This window comes from Festucalex cinctus, chromosome 10 (assembly GCF_051991245.1).
Source record: "Festucalex cinctus isolate MCC-2025b chromosome 10, RoL_Fcin_1.0, whole genome shotgun sequence".
Taxonomy (NCBI): domain Eukaryota; kingdom Metazoa; phylum Chordata; class Actinopteri; order Syngnathiformes; family Syngnathidae; genus Festucalex; species Festucalex cinctus.
In genome coordinates, this window is record NC_135420.1 from 2517980 (window position 1) to 2535000 (window position 17021).

Sequence of the window (17021 nt, forward strand, 5' to 3'; positions counted from 1 at the left end):
GCACATTCACTGTGGTCATGCTTTTTCCCCCTTTACAAACATTTTTCATCCAATTGACTTCAAACTTGGCATTTATCATCTCAAGACCTGAGAAAACAACTGGGCAAAACATCTTGCCTTTTCGAAATACTATATGACGGGGGCGGGGCATCAAATATTGCCTTTAAAATTTCATTTGTCCAGAAAGAGCAAATACTTAATAACTCCCCTGTTCAAGCTCCAAAAAATCTCAAACTTCTCAGGCAACGTAATAGTCACCGCCTGAAAACATCTGTATGATAAAATTCAGTTATACATATAGCGCCACCTATTGGTAACAATAAATGTCATACTTTACGGTTTTAGCTACTGTGCTGAGCTCGTTGAAGGGATCAAGTTGAAAATTGGTCAGAAAAGCCTTAAGATGTTGATCATGCCCCACACTGAATATTGTAACTTTTGGCCAAAGGGCGTGGCCGCTACGGTGCCGCAAAGTCTGAAGATTTTTCGTGAGAATAAAAGCTGCATTAACTTGAGAGAGATGATCCTATCTTCTCAAAATTTCACACATTTGATGAGAGTCCAGCCCTAAAGACACCTACGAACTTATATTTCATCTTACTGATAACGCCACCTAGTGGCAATTTTTTTTCTTAGGAATTTTCTTCTACGTTTTTCTCCAAACACGTTAACTGGACCTACCTCATATTTGCTCAGATGAGGGTTTCGGTCTTCATGATGTCACAACACGAAGTTTGTGATTTTTCGCGAATCGCTGTGGGCGTGGCTAAGCGCTGTTCGCCAAGAAAACAACACCAATTTTGAGGGCCTAAACCGGCACAGAAACACATGAAACTTGGCACACACATCTGGCCTGGCAAAATGAGCAATATTTTATCCTGGATTGTGCTATTTTTACAAAAATGACTCAATAGCGCCCCCTAGAAAATTTTAATGAAGCAGCCCCGGTTGTACGTTTAAGCAAGATCTACGAAAATTTTTAGGTGTATGAGGGAGCCCAAGACCTACAAAAAAGTCTCTTGGACCCATATGCTAAAATGAACAGGAAGTGAGCTACGAATTTTTGAATGTCCCATATTTTACGATTTTAGCACATTTACAGGGGGCATACTTTTGCCCACTTCTCCTACACGTTTCATCCGACTGACTTCAGACTTGACCTGGGCTATGTCAAGACCTGAGCCAACGACAGGGAGAAAAATTTTGACTTTTCTAAATACTATATGATGAGGGCGGGGCATCAAGATTTGTGTTTCGCAATGAAAAATTATATGCTTAATAACTCTCCGGTACATGCTCTAAAAAATCCCAAACTTGACATGTATGTTTATAGTCAAGGCCTGAAGCTATCTCTATGACAACATTCAGTTATATATGCAGCGCCACCTAGCCCTTGAGGAATGAAAAAAAAATACCCCACTTACGGTATTTTTACAAAAATTGTAAACTCATTCTCAGTGTGATCACGAAGTCATTTATGAATATTCTTTTACTTTCCACCACTCAAAATGTTCACTGGTATCAGACCAAACCAAACATACATATTTTTGTTATTTAGTTTTATGTATTTTTGATAGCCTCTATGGACATTAAAAGCAATATCGTGAATGAAGGCTATGCTTAATAACTCCCAGGTACATGCTCCAAAAAATCCCATACTTGAAATGTATATTTATAGTCAAGGCCTGAAGGTATCTCTTTGACAAAATTCAGTTATAAATACAGCGCCACCTTGTCGTTGAGGCATAAAAAAAAATGTCTCACTTACGGTATTTTTGCAAAAATTGTAAACTCATTGTAAGTGTGATAACTAAGTCATTTATGAATATTCTTTTACTTTCCACCACTCAATATGTTCACTGGCATCAGACCGATCCAAACATACGTATTTTTTATTTAGTTTTATTTATTTTTTATCGCCTCTATGGACAATAAAAGAAACATTGTGCAATGAGTACGAGCGATGATGTGTGTATATATACCTTTACGAAAAATACCAATCAGGGCAACTCATTGCCTAAAAATAAAAAAATAAAAGACGCTAATTTTTGCAGATCTTAACAATCACCAAAACCCATTGAGCTTGACACACTCATCACACCTGGCAAAAAAAATAAAAAATCCACATGTTTATCATGCCATTTTCAAAGAAATTCTGCTTCCAATGTGCCAGTACCCCAATGTGCAAGTACCCCAACGTGCAAGTACCCCAACGTGGCCCGGGCTGCGAGGGCCCTTTATAGCTGCTCGCAGCTCTAGTTATTCTTCTTCTTCTTCTTCTCCTTTATTCTCCGCAAACGGTCGCGATTTTGGGTACCTAAACATTCACGAAAACTCACCAAACTTTGCACACTCCTCAGGCCCGGCGAAAAATTTGATATTATTAAGTCGTCATAACAATGCGACTCGATAGCGCCCCCTAGCGTAGAAAAATAAAAACCAAGCCCGGCACGTTTGAGCTAGAGCAACAAAAATTGGCAGGCACGTGTAGCACCCTGAGACGCACAAAAAAGTCTATTGGGACCATGTAGCTAAAATGTACAGGAAGTGAGATATGAATTTTTTTATGTCCAATTTTGGCCTATTTTGGCACATTCACTGTGGTCATGCTTTTTCCCCCTTTGCAAACATTTTTCATCCAATTGACTTCAAACTTGGCATTTATCATCTCAAGACCTGAGAGAACAACTGGGCAAAACATCTTGCCTTTTCGAAATACTATATGACGGGGGCGGGGCATCAAATATTGCCTTTAAAATTTCATTTGTCCAGAAAGAGCAAATGCTTAATAACTCCCATGTTCAAGCTCCAAAAAATCTCAAACTTCTCAGACAACGTAATAGTCACGGCCTGAAAACATCTATATGATAAAATTCAGTTATAAATATAGCGCCACCTAGTGGTAACAATAAATGTCATACTTTACGTTTTTAGCTACTGTGCTGAGCTCGTTGAAGGGATCCAGTTGAAAATTGGTCAGAAAAGCCTTAAGATGTTGATCATGCCCCACACCGAATATTGTAACTTTTGGCCATAGGGCGTGGCCGCTACGGGGACGCAAATTTTGAAGATTTTTTGTGACAATAAAAGCTGCATTAACTTGACCGAGATGATCCTATCTTCTCAAAATTTCACACATTTGATGAGAGTCCAGCCCTAAAGACATCTACGAACTTATATTTCATCTTACTGATAGCGCCACCGAGTGGCAATTTTTTTTCTTACGAATTTTCTTCTACGTTTTTCTCCAAACACGTGAACTGGACCGACCTCATATTTGCTCAGATGAGGGTTTCGGCCTTCACGGTGTCACAACACGAAGTTTGTGAGTTTTCGCGAATTGCTGTGGGCGTGGCTAAGCGCTGTTCGCCAAGAAAACAACGCCAGTTTTGAGGGTCTAAACATGCACAGAAACTCATGAAACTTGGCACACACATCTGGCCTGGTACAATAAGCAATATTTTATTGTTGATTGTGCTATTTTTGAAAAAAAGACTCAATAGCGCCCCCTAGAAATTTTTAACGAAGCAGCCCCGGTTGTACGTTTAAGCAAGAACGACAAATATTTCTAGGTGTATGAGGGAGCCCAAGACCTACAAAAAAAGTCTCTTGGAACCATATGCTAAAATGAACAGGAAGTGAGCTACGAATTTTTGAATGTCCCATTTTTGACGATTTTTGCACATTTACAGGGGGCATACTTTTGCCCACTTCTCCTACACGTTGCATCCGACTGATTTAAGACTTGACCTGGACCATGTCAAGACCTGTGCCAACGACAGGGGGAAAAATCTTGACTTTTCGAACTACTATATGATGAGGGCCGGGCATCAAAATTTGTGTTTCGCACTGAAAAAGGATATGCTTAATAACTCCCCGGTACATGCTCCAAAAAATCCCAAACTTGACATGTATGTTTATAGTAGGGGTGTTAAAAAAAAATCGATTCGGCGATATATCGCGATACTACATCGCGCGATTCTCGAATCGATTCAATAATCAATAATTCAATAATTTTTTTTTAAAACCTTGAGCATGGAAGAATGTTATATGAACGGAACATTAAGCCTTAATATTTTATTTTAATGCTGTTCAAACATGAAACAGATTACAACCTCTATAAGACTGAAATTTCAGATAAATAAATAATACATTTTCATATAAATCTTACACTCTACAAGCTTACTGATTAGTATTTTCTAAATTTGAATGAAAAAAATCGCAACAATCGACTTATAAATTCGTATCGGGATTAATCGGTATCGAATCGAATCGTGTCCTGTGAATCGTGATACGAATCGAATCGTCAGGTACTAGGCAATTCACACCCCTAGTTTATAGTCAAGGCCTGAAGCTATCTCTATGACAACATTCAGTTATATATGCAGCGCCACCTAGCCCTTGAGGCATGAAAAAAAAAAAAAATACCCCACATACGGTATTTTGTACAAAAATTGTAAACTCATTCTAAGTGTGATAACTAAGTCATTTATGAATATTCTTTTAGTTTCCACCACTCAAAATGTTCACTGGCATCAGACTTATCCAAACATATATATATTTTTATTTCTTTTTGATAGCCTCTATGGACATTAAAAGCAATATCGTGAATGAAGGATATGCTTAATAACTCCACGGTAAATGCTCCAAAAAAAATCCCACACTTGACATGTATGCTTATAATCAAGGCCTGAAGGTATCTCTATGACAACATTCAGTTATAAATACAGCGCCACCTAGCCCTTGAGGCTTATATAAAAAAATAAAAAATACCCCACATACGGTATTTTGTACAAAAAATGTACACTCATTCTAAGTGTGATAACTAAGTCATTTATGAATATTCTTTTCGTTTCCACCACTCAAATTGTTCACTGGCTTCACACCGATCCAAACGTATGTACGTTTCCATTTTGTTTTATTCATTTTTGATTGCCCCTTTGGACAATAAAAGTAACATTGTGCAATGAGTACAACGAGCGATGATGTGTATATACACTTTTACAAAAAATACCAATCAGGGCAACTCATTGCCTAAAAATAAAAAAGGACGCTGATTTTTGCAGGTCTTAACAATCACCAAAACCCGTTGAGCTTGACACACACACTGGCAAAAAAATATTCTACATGTAAACGTTTATTATGCCATTTTCAAAGAAATTTTGCTTCCAATATGCCAGTACCCCAACGTGCCAGTACCCCAACGTGCAAGTACCCCAACGTGCAAGGACCCCAACGTGGCCCGGGCTGCGAGGGCCCTTTATAGCTGCTCGCAGCTCTAGTTATTATTCTTCTCCGTAAACGATCACATTTTTGAGGGCCTAAACATTTACGAAAACTCACCGAACTTTGCAGTCTCTTCGGGCCCGGCGAAAAATTTGATATTATGGCGCCCCCTAGCGTAGAAAAATAAAAACCATTCCCGGCCCGTTTGACCAAGAGCTACGAAAATTGTCAGGCACGTGTAGACCCTGAGACGCACAAAAAAGTCAGTGGAAGCCATTTCCTAAAATGTACAGGAAGTGAGCTATGAATTTTTTAATGTCCAATTTTGGCCTATTTTGGCACATTCACTGTGGTCATGCTTTTTCAACCTTTGCAAACATTTTTCATCCAATTCACTTCAAACTTGGCATTTATCATCTCAAGACCTGAGAGAACAACTGGGCAAAAAGTCTTGCCTTTTCGAAATACTATATGATGGGGGCGGGGCATCAAATATTGCCTTTAAAATTTCATTTGTCCAGAAAGAGCAAATGCTTAACTCCCATGTTCAAGCTCCAAAAAATCTCAAACTTCTCAGGCAACGTAATAGTCACGGCCTGAAAACATCTATATGATAAAATTCAGTTAAACATATAGCGCCACCTAGTGGTAACAATAAATGTCATACTTTACGTTTTTAGCTACTGCGCTGAGCTCGTTGAAGGGATCCAGTTGAAAATTGGTCAGAAAAGCCTTAAGATGTTGATTATGCCCCACACCAAATATTGTAACTTTTCGCCAAAGGGCGTGGCCGCTACGGTGCCGCAAAGTCTGAAGACTTTTCGTGACAATAAAAGCTGCATTAACTTGACCGAGATGATCCTATCTTCTCAAAATTTCACACATTTGATGAGAGTCCAGCCCTAAAGACATCTACGAACTTATATTTCATCTAACTGATAGCGCCACCTAGTGGCAATTTTTTTTCTTACGAATTTTCTTCAATGCTTTTCTCCAAACATGTTAACTGGACCTACCTCATACTTGCTCAGATGAGGGTTTCGGCCTTCATGATGTCACAACACGAAGTTTGTGAGTTTTCGCGAATTGCTGTGGCCGTGGCTAAGCGCTGTTCGCCAAGAAAACAACGTCGGTTTTGAGGGTCTAAACATGCACAGAAACTCATGAAACTTGGCACACACACATCTGGCCTGGTAAAATGAGCAATATTTTATTGTCGATTGTGCTATTTTTACAAAAATGACTCAATAGCGCCCCCTAGAAAATTTTAACGAAGCAGCCCCGGTTGTACGTTTAAGCAAGAACGACGAATATTTTTAGGTGTATGAGGGAGCCCAAGACCTACAAAAAAAGTCTCTTGGACCCATATGCTAAAATGAACAGGAAGTGAGCTACGAATTTTTGAATGTCCCATTTTTGATGATTTTTGCACATTTACAGGGGGCATACTTTTGCCCACTTCTCCTACACGTTTCATCCGACTGAGTGAAGACTTGACCTGGACCATGTCAAGACCTGAGCCAACGACAGGGGGAAAAATCTTGACTTTTCGAAATACTATATGATGAGGGCGGGGCATCAAAATTTGTGTTTTGCACTGAAAAAGGTTATGCTTAATAACTCTCCGGTACATGCTCCAAAAAATCCCAAACTTGACATGTATGTTTATAGTCAAGGCCTGAAGCTATCTATATGACAACATTCAGTTATATATGCAGCGCCACCTAGCCTTTAACGCATGAAAAAAAAATACCCCACTTAAGGTATTTTTACAAAAATTGTAAACTCATTCTCAGTGTGATAACTAAGTCATTTATGAATATTCTTTTACTTTCCACCACTCAAAATGTTCACTGGCATCAGACCTATCCAAACATAAGTACTTTTTATTTAGTTTTGTTTATTTTTGATAGCCTCTATGGGCGTTAAAAGCAGTATCATGAATGAAGGAGATGCTTAATAACTCCCCGGTGCATGCTTCAAAAAATCCCACACTCGACATGGATATTTATAGTCAAGGCGTGAAGGTATCTCTGTAACAAAATTCAGTTATAAATACAGCGCCACCTAGTCCTTAAGGCATAAAAAATAAACAACCCCTCTTACGGTATTTTGTACAAAATTTGTGAACTCATTGTAAGTGTAATAACTAAGTCATTTACAGTGTTGCCACAGTTACCTTGAAAAAGTAACTTAGTTACTTTACTGATTACTTGGTTTTAAAAGTAACTAAATTGCGTTACTGATTACTTGATTTTAAAAGTAACTAAGTTAGATTAAAAGTTACTTTTTTAGTTACTTTCAGCAGCTGCCGATAACACCATCTCAACATAAAAATAATGCAGTAGAAACGGAGTTCCAAATACTTTATTGAAAGTGCATTTTTAACATGAAAATAAAGGTTTTTTTTTATGAAAAACAAAATAGGCAGTCTCTCTTGACTTCTTGTAACGTAAATACTTTTTATAAAACAAAAAATAAAAATCTATCCAGGTTGAAAATGAAAATCCCCTAAATTCCTCTATTGTTTGTTCCGCTATTCCAGTGTGTACACATGTATCAGTTTAAATATTTATTAGTAGTTATTGACAGTTATAATTGTTTTTTGGTTTGTTTGTTTTTTCTCTTCAAAATAAGGATCAGGAAAACAAAAGGTTGATAATTTAATGTTAAATATACATATTTAACCTTTAGACAGACACCAACACAATTAAACAGAATATTTGCACATTGTGAAGTATTTCAGAAACATAAATTTAAGACATGAAATAAACCTACCGTCCAGCCAAAAGAAATATGAAGCCACCTTATGGAACAATAAATCTATCAAACACATTTTAACCACTTAATATATGCAAAAATATTTCCAAAAGTTCATTTCCCTTTTTAATCAACAATTTTTGTATTTAACAATTTTTTTTTCTTTTGTCATCACTTTCATTTTTGGTTAATGTATGACATCTTTTTTTGTTTTTTTAATCTGAGACACGATGATGACCACAGAATCACTACTGTTTATATTTTGTTTTTTGGGCTGTCGTAATCGCGGGCACGTCTCAGTTCTCCTATCTGCTGCTCATGCTAGTTGTAGACATTGACAGGGAGCCACAAACTGAGAAATGAGATACTTGCAGTGTGCTTTTAGCTTAGCTGGTGTGTTGGCTGTGGGACATACCTGTGTCGTTTGAATCCATGCATTGGATCGTCACGGGAGTTATTCTTTTTGGCTCGCGCGCAGTACCAACGCCGGCCCGGGACATACAAGTGCACCGAGAGGACTCGATAGCCATGGGAAATACCGAGATGTACGGCACCGGCTTCTGCTAACTGTCTCCATTTGTATGTTGTCACTCGTTGCGCGCGCGCGTGCCGTGTCGCGAGCACGGAAACACGGAAGTAGCTTGAATGGTGATGCTACTGAAATGTAAACAAAACAAGTAGAGCACGGCGCAGAACTCTTGCTATTGTTATGAAAACCATAAAGCCTCACTCGCAACCGATACGGTCGTTTAGCTCCCCTTGACGAACGATGGTTCGGTCGAATCGTTTTTTTGTTCCACCCCTACTGAAAACGTAACTTGTCTGACGTCACTCCCCCTGGCGAGAGGGCGGAGACGACCTCATCCCATAATGCTTCACGGACCAGTTGAGGATGGAAATAAATTATTTTTTTTACCACTTTTATGGTCCATAATGCACACTTTTTTTGTTGTGCTGTGTGCCTGTTGGTTAATAAAACTAGTAGTAAAAGTATCATCAATTTTGTTTTGAATGTGCAAACCATTCATGACCAGACCATGGCTGAATTCAGTGTGGTGATCAATGACTTCTGCCTCATCTACGTAGTTGTTTGTGACTGTTACAACAGTGAGATAGTTTGCCTTCTTCATGAAAATGTGGAGTAACGCATTGATTCTCTGGACAGTAACTTTAATCAGACTACTTTGTAGAATAAAGTAACGCGTTAGACTATTAGTTACTTTAGAAAGCAACTTTTTTGAGTAACGCGTTACTAAGTAACGCGTTACCGGAAACACTGGTCATTTATGAATATTCTTTTACTTTTTCCACTACTCAAGATGTTCACTGGTATCAGACCGATCCAAACATATGTACTTTTTTATTTTGTTTTATTTATTTTTGATAGCCTATATGGACAATAAAAGCAACATCGTGCAATGAGTACGAGCGATGACGGGTATATATACTTTTGCAAAAAATACCAATCAGGTCAACTCATTCCCTAAAAATAAAAAAGGACGCTGATTTTTGCAGATCTTAACAATCACCAAACCCCATTGAGCTTGACACACACATCACACCTGGCAAAAAAAATCCACATGTAAAGGTTTATCATGCCATGTTAACTCTTTGCAATCCGCCGACGAACTAGTTCGTCATGTGACACCCGGTGGGCGTCGGGTGTCACCCGAAGACGAAAAAGTTTGTCAAATGTGTTTTTTTTATGAATGGGTGGATGAGACTCTTGGGCAGTTTCCCTCTGAATATTAAGCCCGTGAAGCACTGTAGTGACAAACTGTGCCCTCTTGATGGCAGTGATGGTCTCTTTACACGAGAAGGATGTGATTTCCTAGTAAAGGCGGAGTGTTGTGGAGTGGTGGGGGCCGGTGGCTGGGGGAGAAAAGACGAGTGCTAACGGCGGCTAACCGGAGGCCGCTAAAAACAAAAGCTCACGCTTTTGAGCAGAGCGTTTGTCACGATCGGTCAAGAGATGACGAATAGAAAGATCAAGGAGCCGGATTCTGCATAAGAGAGTGTGAAAAGCGACAAAAACATCACGGGCGCCCACTTCAGAAGCCACCGCCTCCGGGGTTCTCTGAGACACGGAGTGAAAGTTTTTATCGTCGTATCTCTGACCAGTCCACGTCATCTGACGAGGAATCCGTGACGAATTTGGCGAATTCGAGCCGCCTTCACCAGTTGAACAGATCAATTCAAGTGTGGCAAAGGTAGCAGCAGCAGCGATTTATCCCCGAAAGCTCCTGGAAGCCCCGGAGGTAAGCTAACGTTTAGCATTCTGTAAATCGAGTGATCACAATTGTACTAGTTCAGTATATTGAATGTGACAGGGATGAAATGACTTGGATGGATGAGAATATTCACAGACATGCTTCTGTATACTGTATGTGCAATGTCTGTAACCTCGTACTAACTAACGCATGTTGCACAACATTCGATTACAGTTGGGGCAGCGTACACAAATGGCCCCTTCGCAGTCACACACAGTGCGACCGAAAGGTAAAAAAAAAAATCACAATACCTTGCAACAATAATAAAAATTACATCTTGATCACAGTATTTTCTGTAATTTACAGAAGCAGCTACTACACTGGCAGAGGCACAAGCGTGTGAACATCTTGCAGTGTCCCCCTTGAACGCAGAAGAAAGCTTCACACGCGATCACACAAAAGACACTATTGGGTTTCAAAACAAAAGCCATGCACCCATTCCTGCATGCATATTTTGTAAATAACCCCAAATTTGCAAATAGTTTATCAAATGTGAAAATGGAGCTGTTATTTCCCTGTATAGTACGTAAATAGCGCACACGCACGAGCACGCACGCACACGCACGCACACGCACGAGCACGCACACCCACACACATGCACAAACATTCCTGTAAATAATCATTTTGTAAATAGTTTGTGAAATGTGAAAATATTGCTGTTTACACACGCTATCAGATATGTAAATAAATCCTTATTTTGCTATCAAAAACACATTTTCATTTTTTTTTTTCATGTTTTATGGAAGGCAAGGACTGTTGAGATATTTGAGATGTCACTAAACCAAAAAATATTACTGTAAAAGTCACTGTTTTGCAGAAAATGCATAATTTCACAAAAAGCTTCATTTCTCCTTATTTTGCCCGAGATTCTTGAATTATGTCAAATCAAGCCATTTTCAAATGATAAGAACAGAATAAGGTAGAATCATACTTTTTTTTTCTAATGAAAGAGGAGACCCCAATCTTTCAAACGACACCCAAATACGAAAAAAAAACGACACCCCACCTAAACTAAAAGAATATTCATAAATGACTTAGTTATCACACTTAGAATGAGAGTACATTTTTTGTACAAAATACCGTATGTGGGGTATTTATTTATTTTTTTATATAATATGCCTCAAGGGCTAGGTGGCGCTGTATTTATAACTGAATGTTGTCATCGAGATACCTTCAGGCCTTGATTATAAGCATACATGTCAAGTGTGGGATTTTTTTTGGAGCATGTACCGTGGAGTTATTAAGCATATCCTTCATTCACGATATTGCTTTTAATGTCCATAGAGGCTATCAAAAATAAATAAAAATATATATATGTTTGGATAAGTCTGATGCCAGTGAACATTTTGAGTGGTGGAAACAAAAAGAATATTCATAAATGACTTAGTTATCACACTTAGAATGAGTTTACATTTTTTGTACAAAATACCGTATGTGGGGTATTTTTTTTTATGCCTCAAGGGCTAGGTGGCGCTGCATATATAACTGAATGTTGTCATAGAGATACCTTCAGGCCTTGACGATAAACATACATGTCAAGTTTGGGATTTTTTGGATCATGTACCGGGGAGTTATCAAGCATATCATTTTTCATTGAGAAACTCAAATTTTGATGCCCCGCCCTCATCATATAGTATTTCGAAAAGTCAAGATTTTTCCCCCTGTCGTTGGCTCAGGTCTTGACATGGTCCAGGTCAAGTCTTAACTCAGTCGGACGAAACGTGTAGGAGAAGTGGGCAAAAGTATGCCCCCTGTAAATGTGCAAAAATCATCAAAAATGGGACATTCAAAAATTCGTAGCTCACTTCCTGTTCATTTTAGCATATGGGTCCAAGAGACTTTTTTGTAGGTCTTGGGCTCCCTCATACACCTAAAAATATTTGTCGTTCTTGCTTAAACGTACAACCGGGGCTGCTTGCTTAAAAATTTCTAGGGGGCGCTATTGAGTCTTTTTTTTTTAAATACCACAATCAACAATAAAATATTGCTCATTTTACCAGGACAGACGTGTGCCAAGTTTCATGAGTTTCTGTGCATGTTTATACCCTCAAAACTGGCGTTGTTTTCTTGGCTAACAGCGCTTAGCCACGCCCACAGCAATTCGTGAAAACTCACAAACTTGATGTTGTGACATCATGAGGGCTGAAACCCTCATCTGAGCAAATATGAGGTAGGTCCAGTTAACATGTTTGGAGAAAAACGTAGAAGAAAATTCGTAAGAAAAAAAATTTCCACTAGGTGGCGCTATCAGTAAGATGAAATATAAGTTCGTAGATGTCTTTAGGGCTGGACTCTCATCAAATGTGTGAAAGTTTGAGAAGATAGGATCATCTGGGTCAAGTTCATGCAGCTTTTATTGTCACGAAAAATCTTCAGAATTTCCGTTACCGTAGCGGCCATGCCCTTTGGCGAAAAGTTACAATATTCGGTGTGGGGCATGATCAACATGTTAAGGCATTTCTGACTAATTTTCAACTGGATCCCGTCAACGAGCTCGGCACAGTAGCTAAAAACGTAAAGTATGACATTTATTGTTACGACTAGGTGGCGCTATATGTATAACTGAATTTTATCATATAGATGTTTTCAGGCCGTGACTATTACGTTGCCTGAGAAGTTTGAGATTTTTTGGAGCTTGAACATGGGAGTTATTAAGGATTTGCTCTTTCTGGACAAATGAAATTTTAAAAGACAATATTTGATGCCCCGCCCCCGTCATATAGTATTCCGAAAAGGCAAGATGTTTTGCCCAGTTGTTCTCTCAGGTCTTGAGATGATAAATGCCAAGTTTGAAGTCAATTGGATGAAAAATGTTTGCAAAGGGGAAAAAAGCATGACCACAGTGAATGTGCCAAAATAGGCCAAAATTGGACATAAAAAAATTCATAGCTCACTTCCTGTACATTTTAGCTACATGGTCCCAATAGACTTTTTTGTGCGTCTCGGGGTGCTACACGTGCCTGCCAATTTTTGTTGCTCTAGCTCAAACGTGCCGGGCTTGGTTTTTATTTTTCTACGCTAGGGGGCGCTATAGAGTTGCGTAGTTATGACGACTTCATAATATAAAATTTTTCGCCGGGCCTGAGGAGTGTGCAAAGTTCGGTGAGTTTTCGTGAATGTTTAGGTACCCAAAATCGGGATCGTTTGCGGAGAATAAAGAAGAAGAAGAAGAAGAAGAAGAAGAATTTTTACAAAAACAATAGGGACCTCGCAGAAATATTTGAAATATTTCACTTGGTGTGTGATGAACTAATAGCAAACAAGTTTTTTAATTAAATGGACATTCCTCGATGTAAATAAGAGAGACACAAACAATAAACTCCATAAATTGCTGTGGAAATGCTAATATCTCTATGGCACTCATAACTGAGACTGCCTTCATGATACCTGGGACAGGCAGAAGAAAACTGATGGACAAATGTGGCCCCCTAATGAGAAATTAGGGGCCACATTTCTCAGTAGGGGCCACATTTGTCCATCAGTTTTCTTCTGCCTGTCCCAGGTATCATGAAGGCAGTCTCAATTCCTCAAATTAATTCTTTACCTGCACAGGTCTGAGGATGGACTCTGCATTGACCTCTTCATTACAGCCTCGACCCTGATAGTAAAAGATTTCCTGTGGGTGTGGCTCCCTCCCAAGCAATGGCAGCATGCTCACAGGAACTTCAGACACACGAACAAACCAGTGGACCATTGCCTTCTTCTGCATCCCTCTCTCTGAGACACAAAAAGAGGCATGATTGGTTACTAACACAGCTCACAAGTTCTTTAGATTTTCACAGCTTAATTATATAATTGAAGAAGGAAATAATTTTAAATGCCAAAGGTCCAATTCTATCTCTTTTTTTTTATGTTGTCGTAATTGTAATGATGATCCCTCGTTCCTGCTATCTTTTTTTCCCCCGTTGGAATGTGTCTGCGTGCCCTTGTCTGCATTAAACCCCCTGGCTTTACAAAGAGCTGGAAACGTTGGCATGTAAGTTCTTTGAAGTACAATAAGCCAGAACACCAAACCCCCCGTTTTATAACACCCGACAACACGAGACAACCTTATCTCGAGGACCTACTGTGATCTAAGGCCTCCTCCTCGACTTGTTGGCTTCAGACATTGTAATCGGATTGACAGAATCTGCAGGGGATCAAAACAAACACCACCAGAAAACCCAGTCATATTGGCACCAAGCCCTCAAGTTACTACACATGACAAGAGTGAACCCCAGCTGTCACAAATGGAATTATACTCATGGACGTCACACATGCTTACACTGACATAATCCTACACAAACATGCAACGGTCTCTGTGCATTCTGAACGACACCGAGTGATTCATGTTAAGTCCCTTTGTGTTACAAATGTGAAGCTTATGTGTCTGCGTCAGAAAATAGAGGAATGTATTGTAACTCAAAACAATTTAGTTTAACGAAATAGATAAAGTTTAGTAAATAAACCAGGAATAATTTCACTCAGCTGTTTGAAGTGTGCTAAGAATAATATGTGCTTATGGAAGAAAGTGGCTTGTTAAATCTGGCTAAATTTTAAGACATCTACGAAGTTATATTTCGTCTTACTGATAGCGCTACCTACAGGCAGTTTTTTTTCTTAGGATTTTTTTATGTTTTTCTCCAACCACATCGACTGGACCTACCTCATATTTGCTCAGAAGAGGGTTTCAGCCCTCATGATGTCACAACATCAAGTTTGTGAGTTTTCGCGAATCGCCGTGGACATAGCTATGCACTGTTCGCCAAGAAAACGCCAATTTTGAGGGCCTTAGTATGCACAGAAACTCATTAAACTTGGCACACACATCTGGCCTTGGAAAATAAGACATATTTTATTGTGTATTGTGCTATTTTTACAAAGATAACTCAATAGCGCCCCCTAGATTTCTAGCCCTTAAGACATCTACGAAATTATATTTCATCTTACCTATAGCGCCACCTAGTGGCAATTTTTTTTCTTACGAATTTTCTTCAACGTTTTTCCCCAGACACGTTAACTGGACCGACCTCATATTTGCTCAGAAGAGGGTTTCGGCCTTCATGATGTCACAACACGAAGTTTGTGAGTTTTCGCGAAACGCTGTGGGCATGGCGAAGCACTGTTCGCCAAGAAAACAACGCCGATTTTGAGGGTCTAAACATGCACAGAAACTCATGAAACTTGGCACACACATCTGGCCTGGTAAAATGAGTAATATTTTAACATGTATTGTGCTATTTTTACAAAATGACTCAATAGCGCCCCCTAGAAATTTTTAACGAAGCAGCCCTGATTGTATGTTTGAGCAAGATCTATGAACATTTTTAGGTGTATGGGGGAGCCCAAGACCTACAAAAAAGTCTCTTGGACCAATATGCTAAAATGAACAGGAAGTGAGCTATGAATTTTTCAATGTCCCATTTTTGTCGATTTTTGCAAAATTACAGGGAGCATACTTTTGCCCACTTCTCCTACGTTTCATCTAATTTGCTTCAAACTTGACCTGGACCATGTCAAGACCTGAGCCAACGACAGGGTAAAAAAAAATCTTCGAAATATTATATGAGGAGGGCGGGGCATCAAATTATGTGTTTGATATTTCCTTTACAATGAAAAAGGATATGATAAATAACTCCCTGGTACATGCTCCAAAAAATCCCAAACTTAACATTTATGTTTTATAGTCAAGGCCTGCAGGTATCTCTATGACAACACTCAGTTATAAATATAGCGCCACCTTGCCTTTGAGGGGAAAAAAAACTCAAATACGGTATTTTGTACAAAATTTGTAAACTCACTGTGTGATAACTAAGTCATTTATGAATATTCTTTTACTTTCCACCACTCAAAATGTTCACTGGCATCAGATCTATCCAAACATATGTACTTTTTATTTATTTTTTATTTAATTTTGATAGCCTCTATGGAAAGTAAAAGCAATATTGTGCAATGAGTACAACGAGGACGTGTATAAAAGTATACGTGTAAAAGTATATATATACTTTTACAAAAAATACCAATCAGGGCAACTCAATGCCTAAAAATACAAAAAGGACGCTGATTTTTGCAGAGAAACATTCACCAAAACTCACTGAGCTTTACACACTCATCACACCTGACACAAAAATAAATAAATAAATAAATAAACATATGTAAAGGTTTATTGTGCCAAGAAATTCTCATTCCAATGTGCCAGTACCCCAACGCGCAAGTACCCCAACGTGGCCCGGGCTGCGAGGGCCCTTTGTACCTGCTCGCAGCTCTAGTTCTTCTTCTTCTCCTTTTTCTCTGGAAAACGATTGGATTTTTCATTCACGGAAACTCACCAAACTTTGTACACTCATTGGCACCGGCGAAAAATTTGACATTTTGAACTTGCCATTACAGTGTGGCTGGATAGCGCCCCCTAGCGTGGAAAATGTTTCGACCAATCCCGGCACATTTGACCGTGGGCTACGAAAATTGGCCGGCACCTGTAATGCCCTGAGACGCACAAAAAAAGTCCTAAAATACAGTAAGTGAACTATGAATTTTTGAATGTCCAATTTTGGACCATTTTTACACAGTCACTGTGGCCATACTTTTCCCCCGTTTGTCAACAATTTTCATCCGATTGACTTCAAACTTGACATGTATTACCCAATTTGAAATATTATTTCTGGGCAGCACATTTAAAACCTTTGATATCATGGTTTCAAAGTGATGTTCATACGAGATGGTTAAGCATTGAACAAACAATGTGCTCTGTGCCTCTGCAGGCTTTGCCATTTGTTGACATTTCGG

The 17021-nt window shown here is 39.0% G+C and overlaps 1 protein-coding gene across 3 annotated transcripts in view; it reads right to left on the reverse strand.

Annotated features, from left to right (window-relative positions):
• Nucleotides 1-17021, reverse strand: part of orc1 (origin recognition complex, subunit 1) — a 141492-nt gene that overhangs the window by 108878 nt on the left and 15593 nt on the right. For all 3 annotated transcript variants that reach the window (XM_077534645.1, XM_077534646.1, XM_077534644.1), the window contains exon 3: nucleotides 13801-13973. In XM_077534645.1, coding sequence (XP_077390771.1) covers nucleotides 13801-13973 — 173 coding nt within the window. The remainder of the gene's footprint in view (nucleotides 1-13800; nucleotides 13974-17021) is intronic.